At 45.1% G+C, this 13,363-nt stretch overlaps 1 protein-coding gene across 8 annotated transcripts; it reads left to right on the forward strand.

The window, feature by feature from the left end:
* The first annotated feature begins 4,713 nt into the window (after positions 1-4,713).
* Positions 4,714-11,762, forward strand: LETMD1 (LETM1 domain containing 1). Of its 8 annotated transcripts, none has more exons than XR_003432771.1 (9): positions 4,714-4,863; positions 5,412-5,563; positions 7,420-7,535; positions 8,133-8,215; positions 9,565-9,751; positions 9,875-9,976; positions 10,076-10,228; positions 10,665-10,769; positions 11,656-11,762. XR_003432771.1 is itself a non-coding variant. In XM_027106294.1 (9 exons), the coding sequence occupies exons 1-9, from the start codon at positions 4,742-4,744 to the stop codon at positions 11,724-11,726; spliced, it is 1,131 nt and encodes a 376-aa protein (XP_026962095.1). In that variant the 5' UTR covers positions 4,715-4,741; the 3' UTR covers positions 11,727-11,762. The 8 variants fall into 8 exon arrangements, 7 of the variants coding, with proteins under 7 accessions (XP_026962095.1, XP_026962089.1, XP_026962096.1 ...); XM_027106294.1 differs by having other exon boundaries at positions 4,715-4,863; positions 7,420-7,583; positions 10,673-10,769; XM_027106288.1 differs by having other exon boundaries at positions 4,715-4,863; positions 10,673-10,769.
* Positions 11,763-13,363: the final 1,601 nt, after the last annotated feature.

A 13,363-nucleotide genomic window follows, 5' to 3' on the forward strand; every position in this document is an offset into this window, starting at 1 on the left:
AAAATAAATAAATAAAATAAAATTAAAAAAAACAAAACAAAACTGTGAGGTCCTAACCCCAGAATAATTAATTAAATCTGTGTTAAATTTTTTTCCTTTTCTTTTTTTCTTTTTGCCACACGGCTCGGCTTGTAGCGTGCAGAGATCTTAGTTACCTGACCAGGGATTTAACCCAGACCACAGCAGTGAAAGTGCCAAGTCCTAACCAATGGACCACTAGGAAATTCCCTCTTTTGTTTTTTTAAGTGATTCCATCCAGTGACCTCTATACGCTTGCAGAACTAGCATTGACTGAAGTTATCTCAGGCTGCATCCTCCCAAGCAATACCTTGATTCAAAACAAAATATCATATATAAAAAAAATCAGACATTGTGGACTATAATAGGAGACTTTATAAGAACACAAAATATAAGACAACTTCCTTTCTGAGGAATTATTTTGAGAGGAAAAACAGTACCTTATATTCAGGTATATAAGGTATTTATTAATTTAATAAATATTTAATGAGCACTGCTTGTGTGCTAGGCACTGTGCTAGGAACTGGAAATACAGTGAGCTTAGAATCTCACAGGGAAGACAGTCATTAAATGTATAATGCCACAGTTAATTAATTATGATCATTTAAGTACTATAAGGGATAAGTTTAGATAGCTACAAGATGAGTAACTGGGGAACCTAGGTCTGTGGGGTTAAAAGTCTCCTATACCATGCTGTTTATGTACAGTGCAGCAGTAATTCACGTGCCCAGTCAGTCTGGGTTTAAATCTTGACTCAAACCTTAAGTAGGTTATTTAACCTCATTTTCCTCATTTATAAAGTGGAACTAACAACAGTATCTACCTTATGAAGTTATAGTGATGATTAAATGAGTTAATACTTTTAACAATGATGGCACTCAGTACCTGCTCAATAAATGTTAGCTATTGTTGCCATTTCAGCTGAAACCTGAAAGACAAGCCAAGAGGAAGGGAAGAAGGAAGAAACTCTAAGCAGAGTGACATGTGCAAAAGTCCAGAGGCATAAGGTTGCCTGGCCTATTCTAGAACTGAAAGGCCAATGTTTCTTAGCATAGGAAGCTAAGGGGGATTCACTTTGTTATAAAGCAGAAACTAACACACCATTGTAAAGCAATTACACTCCAATAAATATATTAAATAAAAAAAAAAAAGAAAGCTAAGGGGAAAGAGATACCATGAGATGTGAGGCGAGGCTGGGAAGGTAGGCTGAGATCAATTATGCAAGGCCTTGTAGGCCAGGATAAGGAGTCTGAACTTTATCCTCCAAGTCAGAGGAAAGTTGAAAGGTTTTACAAAAGGGAGTAACAAGCTTAGATTTGCAACTTCAAAGGCGGTCTCTGGCTACAGCATAGAGAACTGGTTGGAGGGAGGCCAAAACAGATGAAAGGAAAACCAGTAAGGAGCCTACTCTGGTAATCTAGATTAGAGGCTTGTCGCTTAGACTAGGGAAGTGGCACAGAAGAGAGAAGGAAGCTGGATGATTGAAGAAACAGAAGACAGAACCAACAAGGCTTAGTGTATGTATGGTAGGGTGAGAGGGCATGGAGGGAGAGGCCCTGAACAGTATATAAATATTTGAGGAAGAAATGAATGAATTTCTCTGTTCCTGCCATATTGTTTTACCACATGAAACGTCTTCCTTCTACTCCATCCTTCCAGGCAAAATTCCTTCTCGTTTCCTCCACAAAACTGTCTGAATGATCTTAGCCCCTTCTTTCTGGGAGTGTTCTAGAATTTTGGAACTGAACTTCTTTTTGGCCTTAAGAAGCGGCATGTGGAACTTCCATGAGGAGGGATTGAACCCGTGCCCCCTGCATTGGAAGTGCGGAGTCTTAGCCACTGGACCACCAGGGAAGTCTTAGAACTGAACATTCTTGAGAAATACATTGAGGGCTGTTGAGAGAACTTAGAAATTGTCTGAATATGGAGATGATGTTTTACTCAACTTTCTATCCCACCCACTCCCATATACCTAATACTTATAGAAATCCACCCATTTATAGAACTTTTCCTCTGAATACATGAGTGGTTCAAGCATAAACAGCCTATGCTAACATAAAGCTCTGTGACCCATAAAGCATTATACAGATGTGGGAGCTTTCACAACCATTTTCTTCTCGGGTCTTCACAGAACTCTTATAAAATAGGTACTACTATAGAGGAAATAAGCTCATAACTAAAGTGACATGTCCAGGGCTTCCCTGGTGGTGCAGTAGTTTAAAATCCGCCTGCCAAGGACAGGAATAAAGACACAGACATAGAGAATGGACTTGAGGACACAGGGAGGCAGAAGAGTAAGCTGGGACGAAGTGAGAGAGTGGCTCAGAACTCAGAAATATTTCCAATTCAGGGTCTATTCTCCAAATTGAGGCAGGACTATGTCCCATTTTAGCAGGAAGTGGCAAGAGCCATCGTCGCCCAGTTTCCTGAATTAAAACTGAACAGGACTTTGAGGGGCTCAAGAATACAAATCCTTTCTGTGTCCCCTGTTTCTTGTTTATAGGATACAGACTTCATTCAACCTCCTTGACCTTCCTGGAATTCCAAAGCGCAGATTCAAACAGTTGCTAATCAGGAAAGGGAGGGGATGCAAAAACAGGGGAGAAACAGTCAAATGGTGGTTCAGCCTTGGGCAGGCACCTGGTTCCTCCTCAAGGAGTGTGCATAACTGTATCTTTGAGTTCTTCTGCAGAACCGGGACCCCACCCAGGTGGAGGATGGTAACTTCAGGCTGAGTGCAAGATTCCTAGAGCACCATCCTGTTACCTCACCTCCAACCAATGAGAAGAACCCTGTAGCCCTCACCCCAAATTTTGCCTTCCTTTTCTGGGCCCAGCGATGACCATCCTGTTAGGCCTCCTGTTTGGCCCATGTGTTTCAACTGTTTACAAGGTTCATCTCCAACAGGGTCCAACAGTGTCAAGCTAAATTTGTTACTATGAGGGTAAACGCTAATTTCGGGCACAGAATTTAGATCAATTTAGATCAGGTGGCGAGACATTTCTACTCTACTAGGCAGGACTACGCCCACCCTCAGCAGAAAGTAGTTACAGAAGAAAGAGACCTCCACCCCAATTCCCAAGCAGTATCTTGACTATGAAGTCTCTCAGGGGGGAGTTGTTAGGGGAACCACTGACTGAAACCACCCTCCCTGGCTGGGCAAGATAGTAACCACGTGCATGAGTTATCTTACAACAGGAGGTCCTGGTAACGAACGTGGAACTAATGAGCTAGAATTCAAGAAAGATCAAAAGAAGAGAGGAGACGCCAGTCCATATGTCTTACCAACCTCCCAGAATCCTTCTCGCTGGAATCTCGCTGGATGAGCAATGCCTGCACCACCGGGAAGGACCCTGAGTCAGAGCAATTGGCCAGAGACAACCCGGAAACTAACCCCATCACCATAAAACCTGAGGCTGTGAGCCACCACGTGGCAGAGCAGTTCTCTTGAGTTCCCTGACCCTGCTGCTCTCCACCGGGGTGCTCCTTCCCAATAAAGTCTCTTGCTTTGTCAGCACGGTGTGTTTCCTTGGACAATTAATTTCCGAGTGTTAGACAAGAGCCCACTCTCCCCCTTCCTGCAATACCACTTCTGAGACACCTTCCCAGTTTCAGGTATTAATTAATGTAGTCAAACATATTTATTGGGCTTCCCTGGTGACGCAGTGGTTGAGACTCCGCCTGCCGATGCAGGGGACACGGGTTCGTGCCCCGGTCCGGGAAGATCCCACATGCCGCGGATCGGCTGGGCCCGTGAGCCATGGCCGCTGAGCCTGCGCATCTGGAGCCTGTGCTCCGCAACGGGAGAGGCCACAACAGTGAGAGGCCCGGGACCCGAAAAAAAAAAAAAAAAAAAAAAAAAGCTTATTGAGCAACTACTAGGTGCCAGGCATGACACCTAGCGGTGGGGATAAGGTACAGCAGTGAACAAGGCAAGAAGGTGCTTGCCCTCAGTGTGATTCAGGGAGCCGGTCAAAGGAAACAAATGTATAAATGATGCGGTAAGTGCTATAAAAAAAAAAATACACAGGGTGATGGGAGAAAATATATGTCCCTCTGGTCGGAGAGAACCTCTCAGAAAAATGGCATTAAGGTTGAGACCCGAACTTGGTCTTCAGGAGGCACTTACCTTAAGACATTATTCCCACAGACCTACTTTGAAAAACGCCTACAAAAGGAAAGAGCGGACTTGGTCCACAGAGGGGCGGCTTCCAGGCATCCAACCTTAGCTGAAAACTTTGACCGGCACTAGAGGGCGCCGCGGGTCCTCCCAACCCCCAGGAGGCACCGTAGACACAGGCCCTGCCTAACTGACCTCTGGCAGCTGCCGCGCCAAGGCCCCGAAGTCCGCAAACGGACAGAGAGCAAGGGCGGCGGCGCTAGGAAGCCCGAAGGCCCTAGAGCATCGCGAGGGGTCATGAGGCCCTCAAAGAGAGGACATTCTCAGGATCACAACCCAACCAAGAGCAGATACTCTCTCGCTTCCTCCAGGACAGCCGGTTTCCGGCGCCTCTAAACCAGGAAGTGCCAGCGGCGTCCAATCCTGGCCCTCCTTCCGAACTTAGCCTTAGCGTACGCTCCTCGCCCGGGCAGCGCGAGGCGAACGGTCTATGGTTACCAATCAGCTCTCAGGAAAGGCGCATGCGTCGTCAAAAGAACGCAACGTACGGGAACTTTGACCTGAAGACGACTTACTCTCGTCTGCCCCTCCCTCACTGCGAAGATGGCGGTCTCCAGAATGTGCTGGGCGCGGGCTGCTTTGTGGGGTTCGGCGGGGCCCCCTGGACCTTATGTCGCCCGGAGGCTGCAGTTTGTTCGCTCTGGCATGGCCTGGGGGGCCCCTCGGTGAGGGATTTGGAGAGAGAAAAGCATTTTTGACGTTCAGGCTCTTCCAGTGTCTCAGTTTTGTTTGCATGCTGTGTCTTAATTCTCAGGGCTCCACGCCCCGGCCCCTGGATTTTTATTGTGCCGCGCAGAATTCGCACCGGGATCCCTGCTAGAGAGCTGGCTTCGTGACCCTCTCAATTCTCAGTGCCCCATGTTGTCTGAATTCCCCACGTGTCCTGAGCCTCCCTTTTTCGGCTCAGATTTTACTACTGCTTATCCGGATCTCACCTCTCTGGCTTTAGCCTGCTGCTCAGATTGCCCCTCAGGCCTTCCGCTCTCTCCAGACTCACCACTTCCCCGACATCCATTCTTGCCTGGCCTCTCGTCTGCCTTATCTGTTTTTCTCAGTCTGACTGCTTATCTCTCCATGATCTCAAGATCTTTGGATTTCAGAAGTTTCAGGTCTTAGCATACATTCTCTGAAGCAGATGTTTTACATTATGGACCCCAGGCGTGAAGGGGCTTCCAGGCTGGTTCCCAGATAGTCTCTTTCATCTTCCTTGTAGGTCTTCAAAGCTTCACCTTTCTCCAAAGGCAGATGTGAAGAGCTTGATCTCTTATGTGGTGACCAAGACAAAAGTGATTAATGGGAAATACCATCGTTTCTTGGGTCGTCATTTCCCCCGCTTCTATGTCCTGTATGCAATCTTCATGAAAGGTAAAGACAAAACTAAAATAAAAATCCATTGAATCAGCTCTTGGGCAGTGTCAGAGAGTTAGAATAAGTAAGATCGCTTGCAGGCTCTGCGATGGGGGTGTAAGCTGGTATGTCTTCTGTTTCATAAATGCTTGAGCATTAAACTATTTCTTGTAAGTTAGCCCTTCTTGATGTTTCTAGAAAGGTATGTTGAGAAACAACTTCTGACAACACCCAGGAGGATTATAGGTATTTTTGCACTTTTCCTAACCACACATCTGACTATAGTAGAAATTATTTGTCGTGCACAAGGGCAGAGATCTATAGCTGCACAGACCTGCCCTGTGATTTACCAGTTGACTTGGCTTGTAAGAAAATGTAGTCTAATGTTTGTCACAGATCTCTCCTGGGTAGCACGTTGTGGAAATAGCACTACACGTACTTGGTTTGTGAATGTTTCGGTTCAGATCAGAGCTCTGCTAGTTACTAGGTGATGGTAGAGTGTCACGTGTCCACTCTGGAGCCAGACTGCCTGGGTTCAAATCCCAACTAGTCACTAGCTGTGTGATTGGACTTGTTACTTAACCTCTCTGTTCTTTGGTTTTCTCATCTGTAAAATGAGGGTAGTAATAGAACCTGCCTATTGTCTGCATGGCTATGAAGATGAAATAAATCCATACATGTAAAGTCCTTAGGACCAGATTCATAGTGACTGCTCAGTAAGTGTAGCTAGCTATAACTATTATACTCTAATTTTTTTTTTTTTTTTTTTGCGGTACGCGGGCCTCTCACTGATGTGGCCCCTCCCGTTGCGGAGCACAGGCTCCGGACGCGCAGGCTCAGCGGCCGTGGCTCACGGGTCCAGCCGCTCCGCGGCATGTGGGATCTTCCTGGACTGGGGCACGAACCCGTGTCCCCTGCATCGGCAGGCGGACTCTCAACCACTGCGCCACCAGGGAAGCCCACTCTACTTTTTTTATCATAACACCAATTATAGTAAACTCCCACATTGTCAGTTCTGAATATTATAATTATTACTAGCTTCATGTACTTGCAAAAGCTGTAAAGTGGAGATAAGAATGACTGCTTTGTCTGCTCCCCAATTTATAACTAAAATCAAATGAAAAAAAGAGTCTGAAAGCATTTTGGTTGTTTGTGTTTAAGCCTTTTATTACAGAAAACTTCAAACATAACACAGAAGTAGAGTAATACAATGAACTTCCATATTCTCAACCTCACTTCAACAATTATTGACTCATGGCCACCAGTCTTATATCAATTATACATTGGCTTTCTCCTGTATTATTTTGAAGCCAACCTAGACATTATACCATTTCATTCATAAATAGGAAAACATTTTTATGAACTAAAGTTCTAGGTCAGTGTAAGGATTATCTTGGAATGAAGTGAAAATGCAATCTTAGAAATATGTTGAATTCCAGTAATTATAAAAGTGTTCTAGAAAGGAGAAAAGTTAATATCTGGTTGAGATATACAAAGGGTTAATTGAGCAAGACTTCCTGAGGTTAAAGAGCTTTGAATTTTTATTTTAAAAAGGGAGTGAGTAATGAACCAGAAGAGGGAGACCATTCCCTGGTAGATCACAGAACGCCAGCTTGGCAGGAAGAGAGGTGATATGCTGGGGGCAGGGGGGGTGGAAGGGGGCAGGGGGGTGGAAGGGGGCAGAGGGGAGAAGGATAAGAAACGAAATATAGGTCAGCTTCACAAGAGTTTCAAGTGACCTAGTTTAAAGCTTTGATTTAGAGTAGCATTGGGGAGGGAGGGACAAGTGTGTGTTGTGGGTGAACATGGAACAAAAGGCTGTGGTAATCAGATTGGGATAACATCACACTCTGTCCTCTACTTTAATGAGGTAGGATTGCAGATGTTATGGGCTGATGCCAAAAAGGCTAGAAGAATAAAGACAAATATGTGGAAGCACAATATAAAGTTTCATCAACTTTCATACCGGGAGATGGAGCATTTGAGACAGGTATGCGCCAAGGGCAGATGTCCAGAAGTTCACGGTGATATAATTAAAGTTAACCCAGAGCTCAAGTCTTTTCGTTCCTATTTTCTTCACCACTGACTAAGCTGTTGCCCCTTGCCATGAGATCAGATCATTTGTCAGAATCAGTTCATTCAGAGTTGTGAGCCTCCATAGCAGAGCTCCGTAGAGTTTCTGGAACACTTTCTGAATAAAAGTGAACAGTAAAGTCCAGTTCATTTCTGAACATATAAAAATCTGCAAGGAAGGATCCAAAGGCAGCAGGAAAGTAGTATTTGGTGATAACTTGATGGTAGTTTTGAAGCTGAGAGTAAGAATCTAGGACCATTCTGCAGATCAGGAAGAATTTACTTAGGGATTTGGTATACTGTCAGGCCCTGTACTAGACATTGTTTGGGATACAAAAGTAAACAGATCAGGGCTCCTGTCCTTAAGGAACTTACCAACTAGAGGTAGATAGAAATAACCTTGATCCTTACCTGGGCTCTAATAGAAGTTTACTGCACAGTGGGGTGGAGGGATTGTCCATTGTCCTAAAAACTTACTTGGGTTAAAACTGCATCTGTGTTTATTTCTGCTTAGTTCCGTCGAGACGTCGCCAAGTGTCTTTTCCTAGGTATTCTTTCCATTCCACCCTTTGCCAACTACCTGGTCTTCTTGCTAATGTGAGTACAGAGTTCTGTCTCTCCGGCATACTGAAGATATGTAGATTTTTTTTAAATTACAAATTAAGAACTTTCCATTTCAGAAGTTAGGCAGAGGTTATCAAACTTCTGCTCCAATTTTCTCATTAGCCCAAGGTTCATAAAAGCCACCTGGGTTACTGCGACGGCTGTAGGAGTAGGTGGCCTGGCTTCTCCCTGTCTCTTAGCTGCTCCTGTGTGATGTGAAATAAGATAATGATCTTTTCCATCATCCCTAGAGGCAGCAACCCACTCTCTTAGAGGCATAGCAACTTGGGACAAATTTTTTTCTTCAGGAGAAAAATGCATTTCATATTCTGATAATACCAATCTTTATTACTTTACCTTATATCTGAAGATGACAGTTTTAAACTATGACCTTGCATGTTTTTCTAGTTATCTATTGTATAACAAACAACCTCAAAGCTTAATAGCTTAAAACAACCACCATTTTCATGATTTTATGGGGCAGGAATTTGGGCAGGACTCAGGTGGCGGAAAGATTTTTCTCCCGTGTCTCTCAGTGATAGTTAAAACTGGTGAATGGACTAGTCTGGACAGTCTAAGGTCACTCTTAGGTCTGGTGCCTTAGCCAGGATGGCTTTGGAAGACTGGAACTGTCAACTAGGGTGCCTGCATATGGCCTCTGTAATGTGGTGGTTTCAGGGCAGCGGGACTCCTTACATGGCAGCTTAGGTCTCCAAGAATGAGTGTTCCAGCAAATAAGAATCTGCATGGGGCTTCCCTGGCGCCACCAGGGAAGCCCTGCATGGCCTTTTATAACCTAGCCTTGGAAGTCACAAAGACTTCTGCTCTATTCTGTTGGTTGATGCACTCACCCAGATTTTAAAAACCAGAGGCACAGACCTCACTTCTCAATAAGAGGAGTGCCAGGGAATTTGTAACCATGTTTTAAAACCACCGCCCGTATAGAGAAATGAATTAGAGGAATTCCATTTTGTATACACATAGGGACTGTGAACAGTTTGAGGTTGTCAACATCACATACAAAGTCCAGCTCTGTCTGCAGCTTTGTCCAAAATATGTTCATCACATGCTTTGATTCAAAAGGAGTCATTTATCTGATTGCTGCATACAAGGCTGTTCCCTTACTGCTTCCTTTTACATAACCTCAGTAACGTTGCTTGAAATTGGGCTTCAGTGTATCTTTAAACCTTGGTCTGACACTCATTTACAGGAAAGAACAGTAAGGTAGGGAAATAGTGTTTCCATCTCTTCCTCCAAGCATTCATGTCTGCTAAATGCTTTCTTAGCTCACTTTGAAAGATGCCCGTTTCAGCAAGTGACTTTGTGATTCCTTTTCTTTTCAGGTACCTGTTTCCTAGGCAACTGCTGATCCAACATTTCTGGACCCCAAAGCAACAAATTGATTTCTTAGATATCTATCATGCTCTCCGGAAGCAGTCCCACCCAGAAATTCTTTGTTATTTAGAAAAGGTTATCCCTCTCATTTCTGATTCAGGACTCCGGTGGCATATGACAGAATTGTGCACCAAGGTATTCCTCCAATTAACCCTTCCTGCAAACCAGGAATCTTGTTAGATCCAGCGTGCACTAAAACTGGGTAAGAAGGCTAGTCTGGACCTTCCTAACATCTGCCCATCTCTTACCTCTCCCAAGATGCAACGTGGTACCCACCCAGCAATACATGATATCCTGGCTCTGAGAGAGTGTTTCTCTAACCGTCCTCTGGGCATGAACCAGCTCCATGCTTTGCAGATGGTGAGCACTCAGGCTTTCTCTATTCCATGGCGTCACCTCGCTTCAGGTCTTACTTGCAGTAACACCGAGTTGACTTTCTCCCCCTATATTGTGTCACAGAAAGCCTTGAGTCGAGCAATGCTTCTCACACCTTATCTGCCTCCTGTCTTGTTGAGATACCGTTTAAAGACTCATACCACTGTGATTCACCAACTGGACAAGGCTTTGGCAAAGCTGGGGATTGGTCAGCTGACTGCGCAGGAGGTGAAGTCGGTAAGTGCTTGATTGCAATATCAACCTGCAGTCCTTGGTGGGCTTTTGAGCTCACGGGGCTGGGAGCTTCCAGGGAGCTCCTTGTCTTGCTTGTTACAGCAGAGCCCAGGCTCTTTATTCTCTCACCTCATTGCTATGTCTTTTTTTCTGAGTGAACTTAACTAGTGGGAAGGAGTTGCCCACAATAATTTTGGTTTATGTATGTTTTCTTCTGGCCCTTCAAAAAGCAAGGACACTACACTTTACATCTATTGTTTTAGATTGTATAGGGCTTTTTGCTTCTCATCCTGTCCATCAGAGTTCATATTGCCATGGTGAAAGGTTTCTTGTGGGGATGAGGTTTTAACTTATTTAAAGGGGATTTGGGATTCTCTGTGGGTTTATACTTCCTTGGCATACTTGCTCTGTGATCATTAAGGATTGTTTCTCTTCTGAGCGATCTAGGCTTGTTATCTTCGTGGCCTGAATTCCACCCATATTGCTGAAGAGAGGTGTCGAACTTGGCTGGGAGAATGGCTGCAGCTTTCCTGCAGCCTGAAAGGTGAGACAAATGCCTGTGGTTATGCCACTAAGATCCAAGTCATTTTTGTATTTTATTCTGAGGTTTTATTTGGGAGTTAATTATTAAGTAGTGTGAGACCCTTATCTAATATATATGTCTAATTGAAAGGGCGCAGACTCACTTGCCTACAGGGGCTAGGCAGGTAATGAAGTAGACTGTGCAAGACAAGAGGGAGGACTATGGATTATGGGAACCCGAGTGTGAAGCAGGGTTGCCCAACCTTGGCACTACTGATGCTTTGCTGTGGAGGCTGTCATGTGCATTATAAGACGATACAGCAGGCATCCCTGGCCTCTATCCACTAGATGACAGTAGCACCCCCTCACCCAGTTCTGACAGCCAGCAATGTCTCCAGACCTCGCCGTGTAACTCTGGGAGAAGCACCAGCCCCAAGGCATTCAAATTCAGAATGAAAACACTCAGTTGCCTAAACAGAAAGTATCTGCGGGTGGGTATTAGACCTATGGGTCTCCTGTTTGGAACCTTTGGCTAGGCCTCGATATCTTCTAAGCCTCTGAACATCAGGGTAGGCCTACTAATCTCCTTGGGGCTGAGAAATGTCCCTGGAGGACCAGCTTCTACCGGAAAATTCCGAAGGGTGACAGTGGGGTTTAGTACCATTACCATCTCTGAATTTTCTACTGCCATCACATGAGAATCAAGTAGATACAGATATTCGGTGGAAGGAAAGAAAGTGTGCATGCAGGGACTGGAATGAAGCAGGGGAACTTTGAGAACAGTGGCCTCTTAATGTCACACCTCCCTGTACTTGGCTTTCTGCCTCTGGTGTCAAGCCCCACATAACAAGGTAGCTGGAAGGCAGGCTCTTCCCTGGCCAAACCATTAACGTTGATGTTGTTTTCAGAAGCTGAGCTGTCCCTCTTGCTACACAATGTGGTCCTGCTTTCCATCAACTACATTGGGACAAGGCGCTGAGCCGACAAGGAGCGGGTGGCATTGTCCTGCATGCAGTCACATAGTCCAGCAGCGTGGGACCAAACAGCACTTGTCAGCAAAGAGTGTGTGCCCTGTTAGGCGTGTGCAAGGCAGAGGAGCAGGTGCCCGTGTGGCAGCTGGAACTGAAAGAAACCCTCCTGCTGGGGCGGCCCACGAGAGGTGTCATCCCAACTTCCTCAGAATTTGCTGGAGCTGGCTGCAGGCTTTGTACTGGGCTTTTACTATGGTGTTTTAAGTTCGGGTCCCAGGAAGTGAGCTTTTGCCCCAGGTGGGAATCCTCATTTGGCTTAGGACTTACCCACTGCCACATTCGTTACAGCTTTTTTTTTGTTTTTGCCGTACTCTCACTGCTGTGGCCTCTCCCGTTGCGGAGCACAGGCTCCGGACGCGCAGGCTCAGCGGCCATGGCTCACGGGCCCAGCTGCTCCGTGGCATGTGGGATCTTCCCGGACCGGGGCACGAACCTGTGTCCCCTGCGTCAGCAGGTGGACTCTCAACCACTGCGCCACCAGGGAAGCCCCGTTACAGCTGTTTTTGTTCAAGACAGTTTCTGGCTGATGAGGGGAACAGCACTACTTAAACTGGAGCCTTTATATCCATGCATGTACTTTGATGCCTCCGTCAGCACTTTGATATGACCAAAAATAGGGATTTTTATTTTTTGTTTCCCTCACAGGGCTAACCACTTCCCTTTTTTTCAAATCCTTTGAGCACCTTAACTTTTTTTTTTTTTAAGTAAATAACTTATGGGAACATTCTAATGGAAAGATAAAAGAAAATACAAGCTCTTCTTGAATCAAGTGTTTACAGCCTTCCCCTCCCTCTCTTAACTTCTGGACTGGGCTACAGCCCCTGTGGATCTTAAAGGCTTTGCTACTTCCACTGTGTTGCAGCGATCCAACTGTAGCTGACAGGGGCCGCCTTTGGGCCGTGGATCAATCCTGTAAGGTACTAATTACTGCCCAGCCCCAGAGACCAGGAGAGGTCTACTTTGAGATAGTAAGTTGGGTTCAGCTTTTGTCTGTGTGCATCAGTGACCTGTAGTAACTTATTGTAAACGCATGAAGCACTGTTTTTAAGCTCAAGTAAAGACTGCCTGCAACCAGTTGCTGGAAATTACTTATGCATACCCTAATCATTTTACTAAGGCTCCTTTTACAAGACTGACTGACATAAGCTAACTAATGGCAAGATAACTGGTTGGAATAGAACCTTCTGATGGGATGGAAATGACAAAGGAGCTAATTTGAAGTTGATCCTCTTGCTGGATTTTAAGATGGTAACCAGGTATAGAGAATTTCATATATATATATATGTGTGTGTGTGTGTAAAGTAATGGAATTACAAAGTGGGCCCCAAGAGTAGGGACTGAGGAGGGAAAAGCTCCAGCAGGGCAGATCAAGGCCTGCTTCAGCTGAAAAGGTATGTTAGGGCATATGATGCAAGTCAAGCTCTTGATGCTCCAAAGAATGTTCTATTTTTCCACCATAAAACATTCCTATTGTTAACATTAATCCTTAACTGACCTAATTGGTTTTATATACAATGCTAGAGAAGCATCTTTTCTCTAACAAGTAACTGACTTGTGGTCTGCCAAGATAAAGAATAACACACCA

This window comes from Aethalodelphis obliquidens, unplaced genomic scaffold (assembly GCF_003676395.1).
Source record: "Aethalodelphis obliquidens isolate GAN/ISIS:26980383/991018 unplaced genomic scaffold, ASM367639v1 scaffold8, whole genome shotgun sequence".
In the NCBI taxonomy this organism is placed as follows: Eukaryota; Metazoa; Chordata; class Mammalia; order Artiodactyla; family Delphinidae; genus Aethalodelphis; species Aethalodelphis obliquidens.

What these genes read in the sequence shown, in the direction of transcription:
- LETMD1 (XM_027106294.1), top strand. Translation starts at nt 4,742, where the DNA reads ATGGCGGTCTCCAGAATGTGCTGGGCGCGGGCTGCTTTGTGGGGTTCG. An exon ending in GTATGCAATCTTCATGAAAG is followed by an intron (nt 5,564 to 7,419) that starts GTAAAGACAAAA and finishes TTAATGAGGTAG; the next exon opens with GATTGCAGATGTTATGGGCT. An exon ending in TACCTGGTCTTCTTGCTAAT is followed by an intron (nt 8,216 to 9,564) that starts GTGAGTACAGAG and finishes TTTTCTTTTCAG; the next exon opens with GTACCTGTTTCCTAGGCAAC.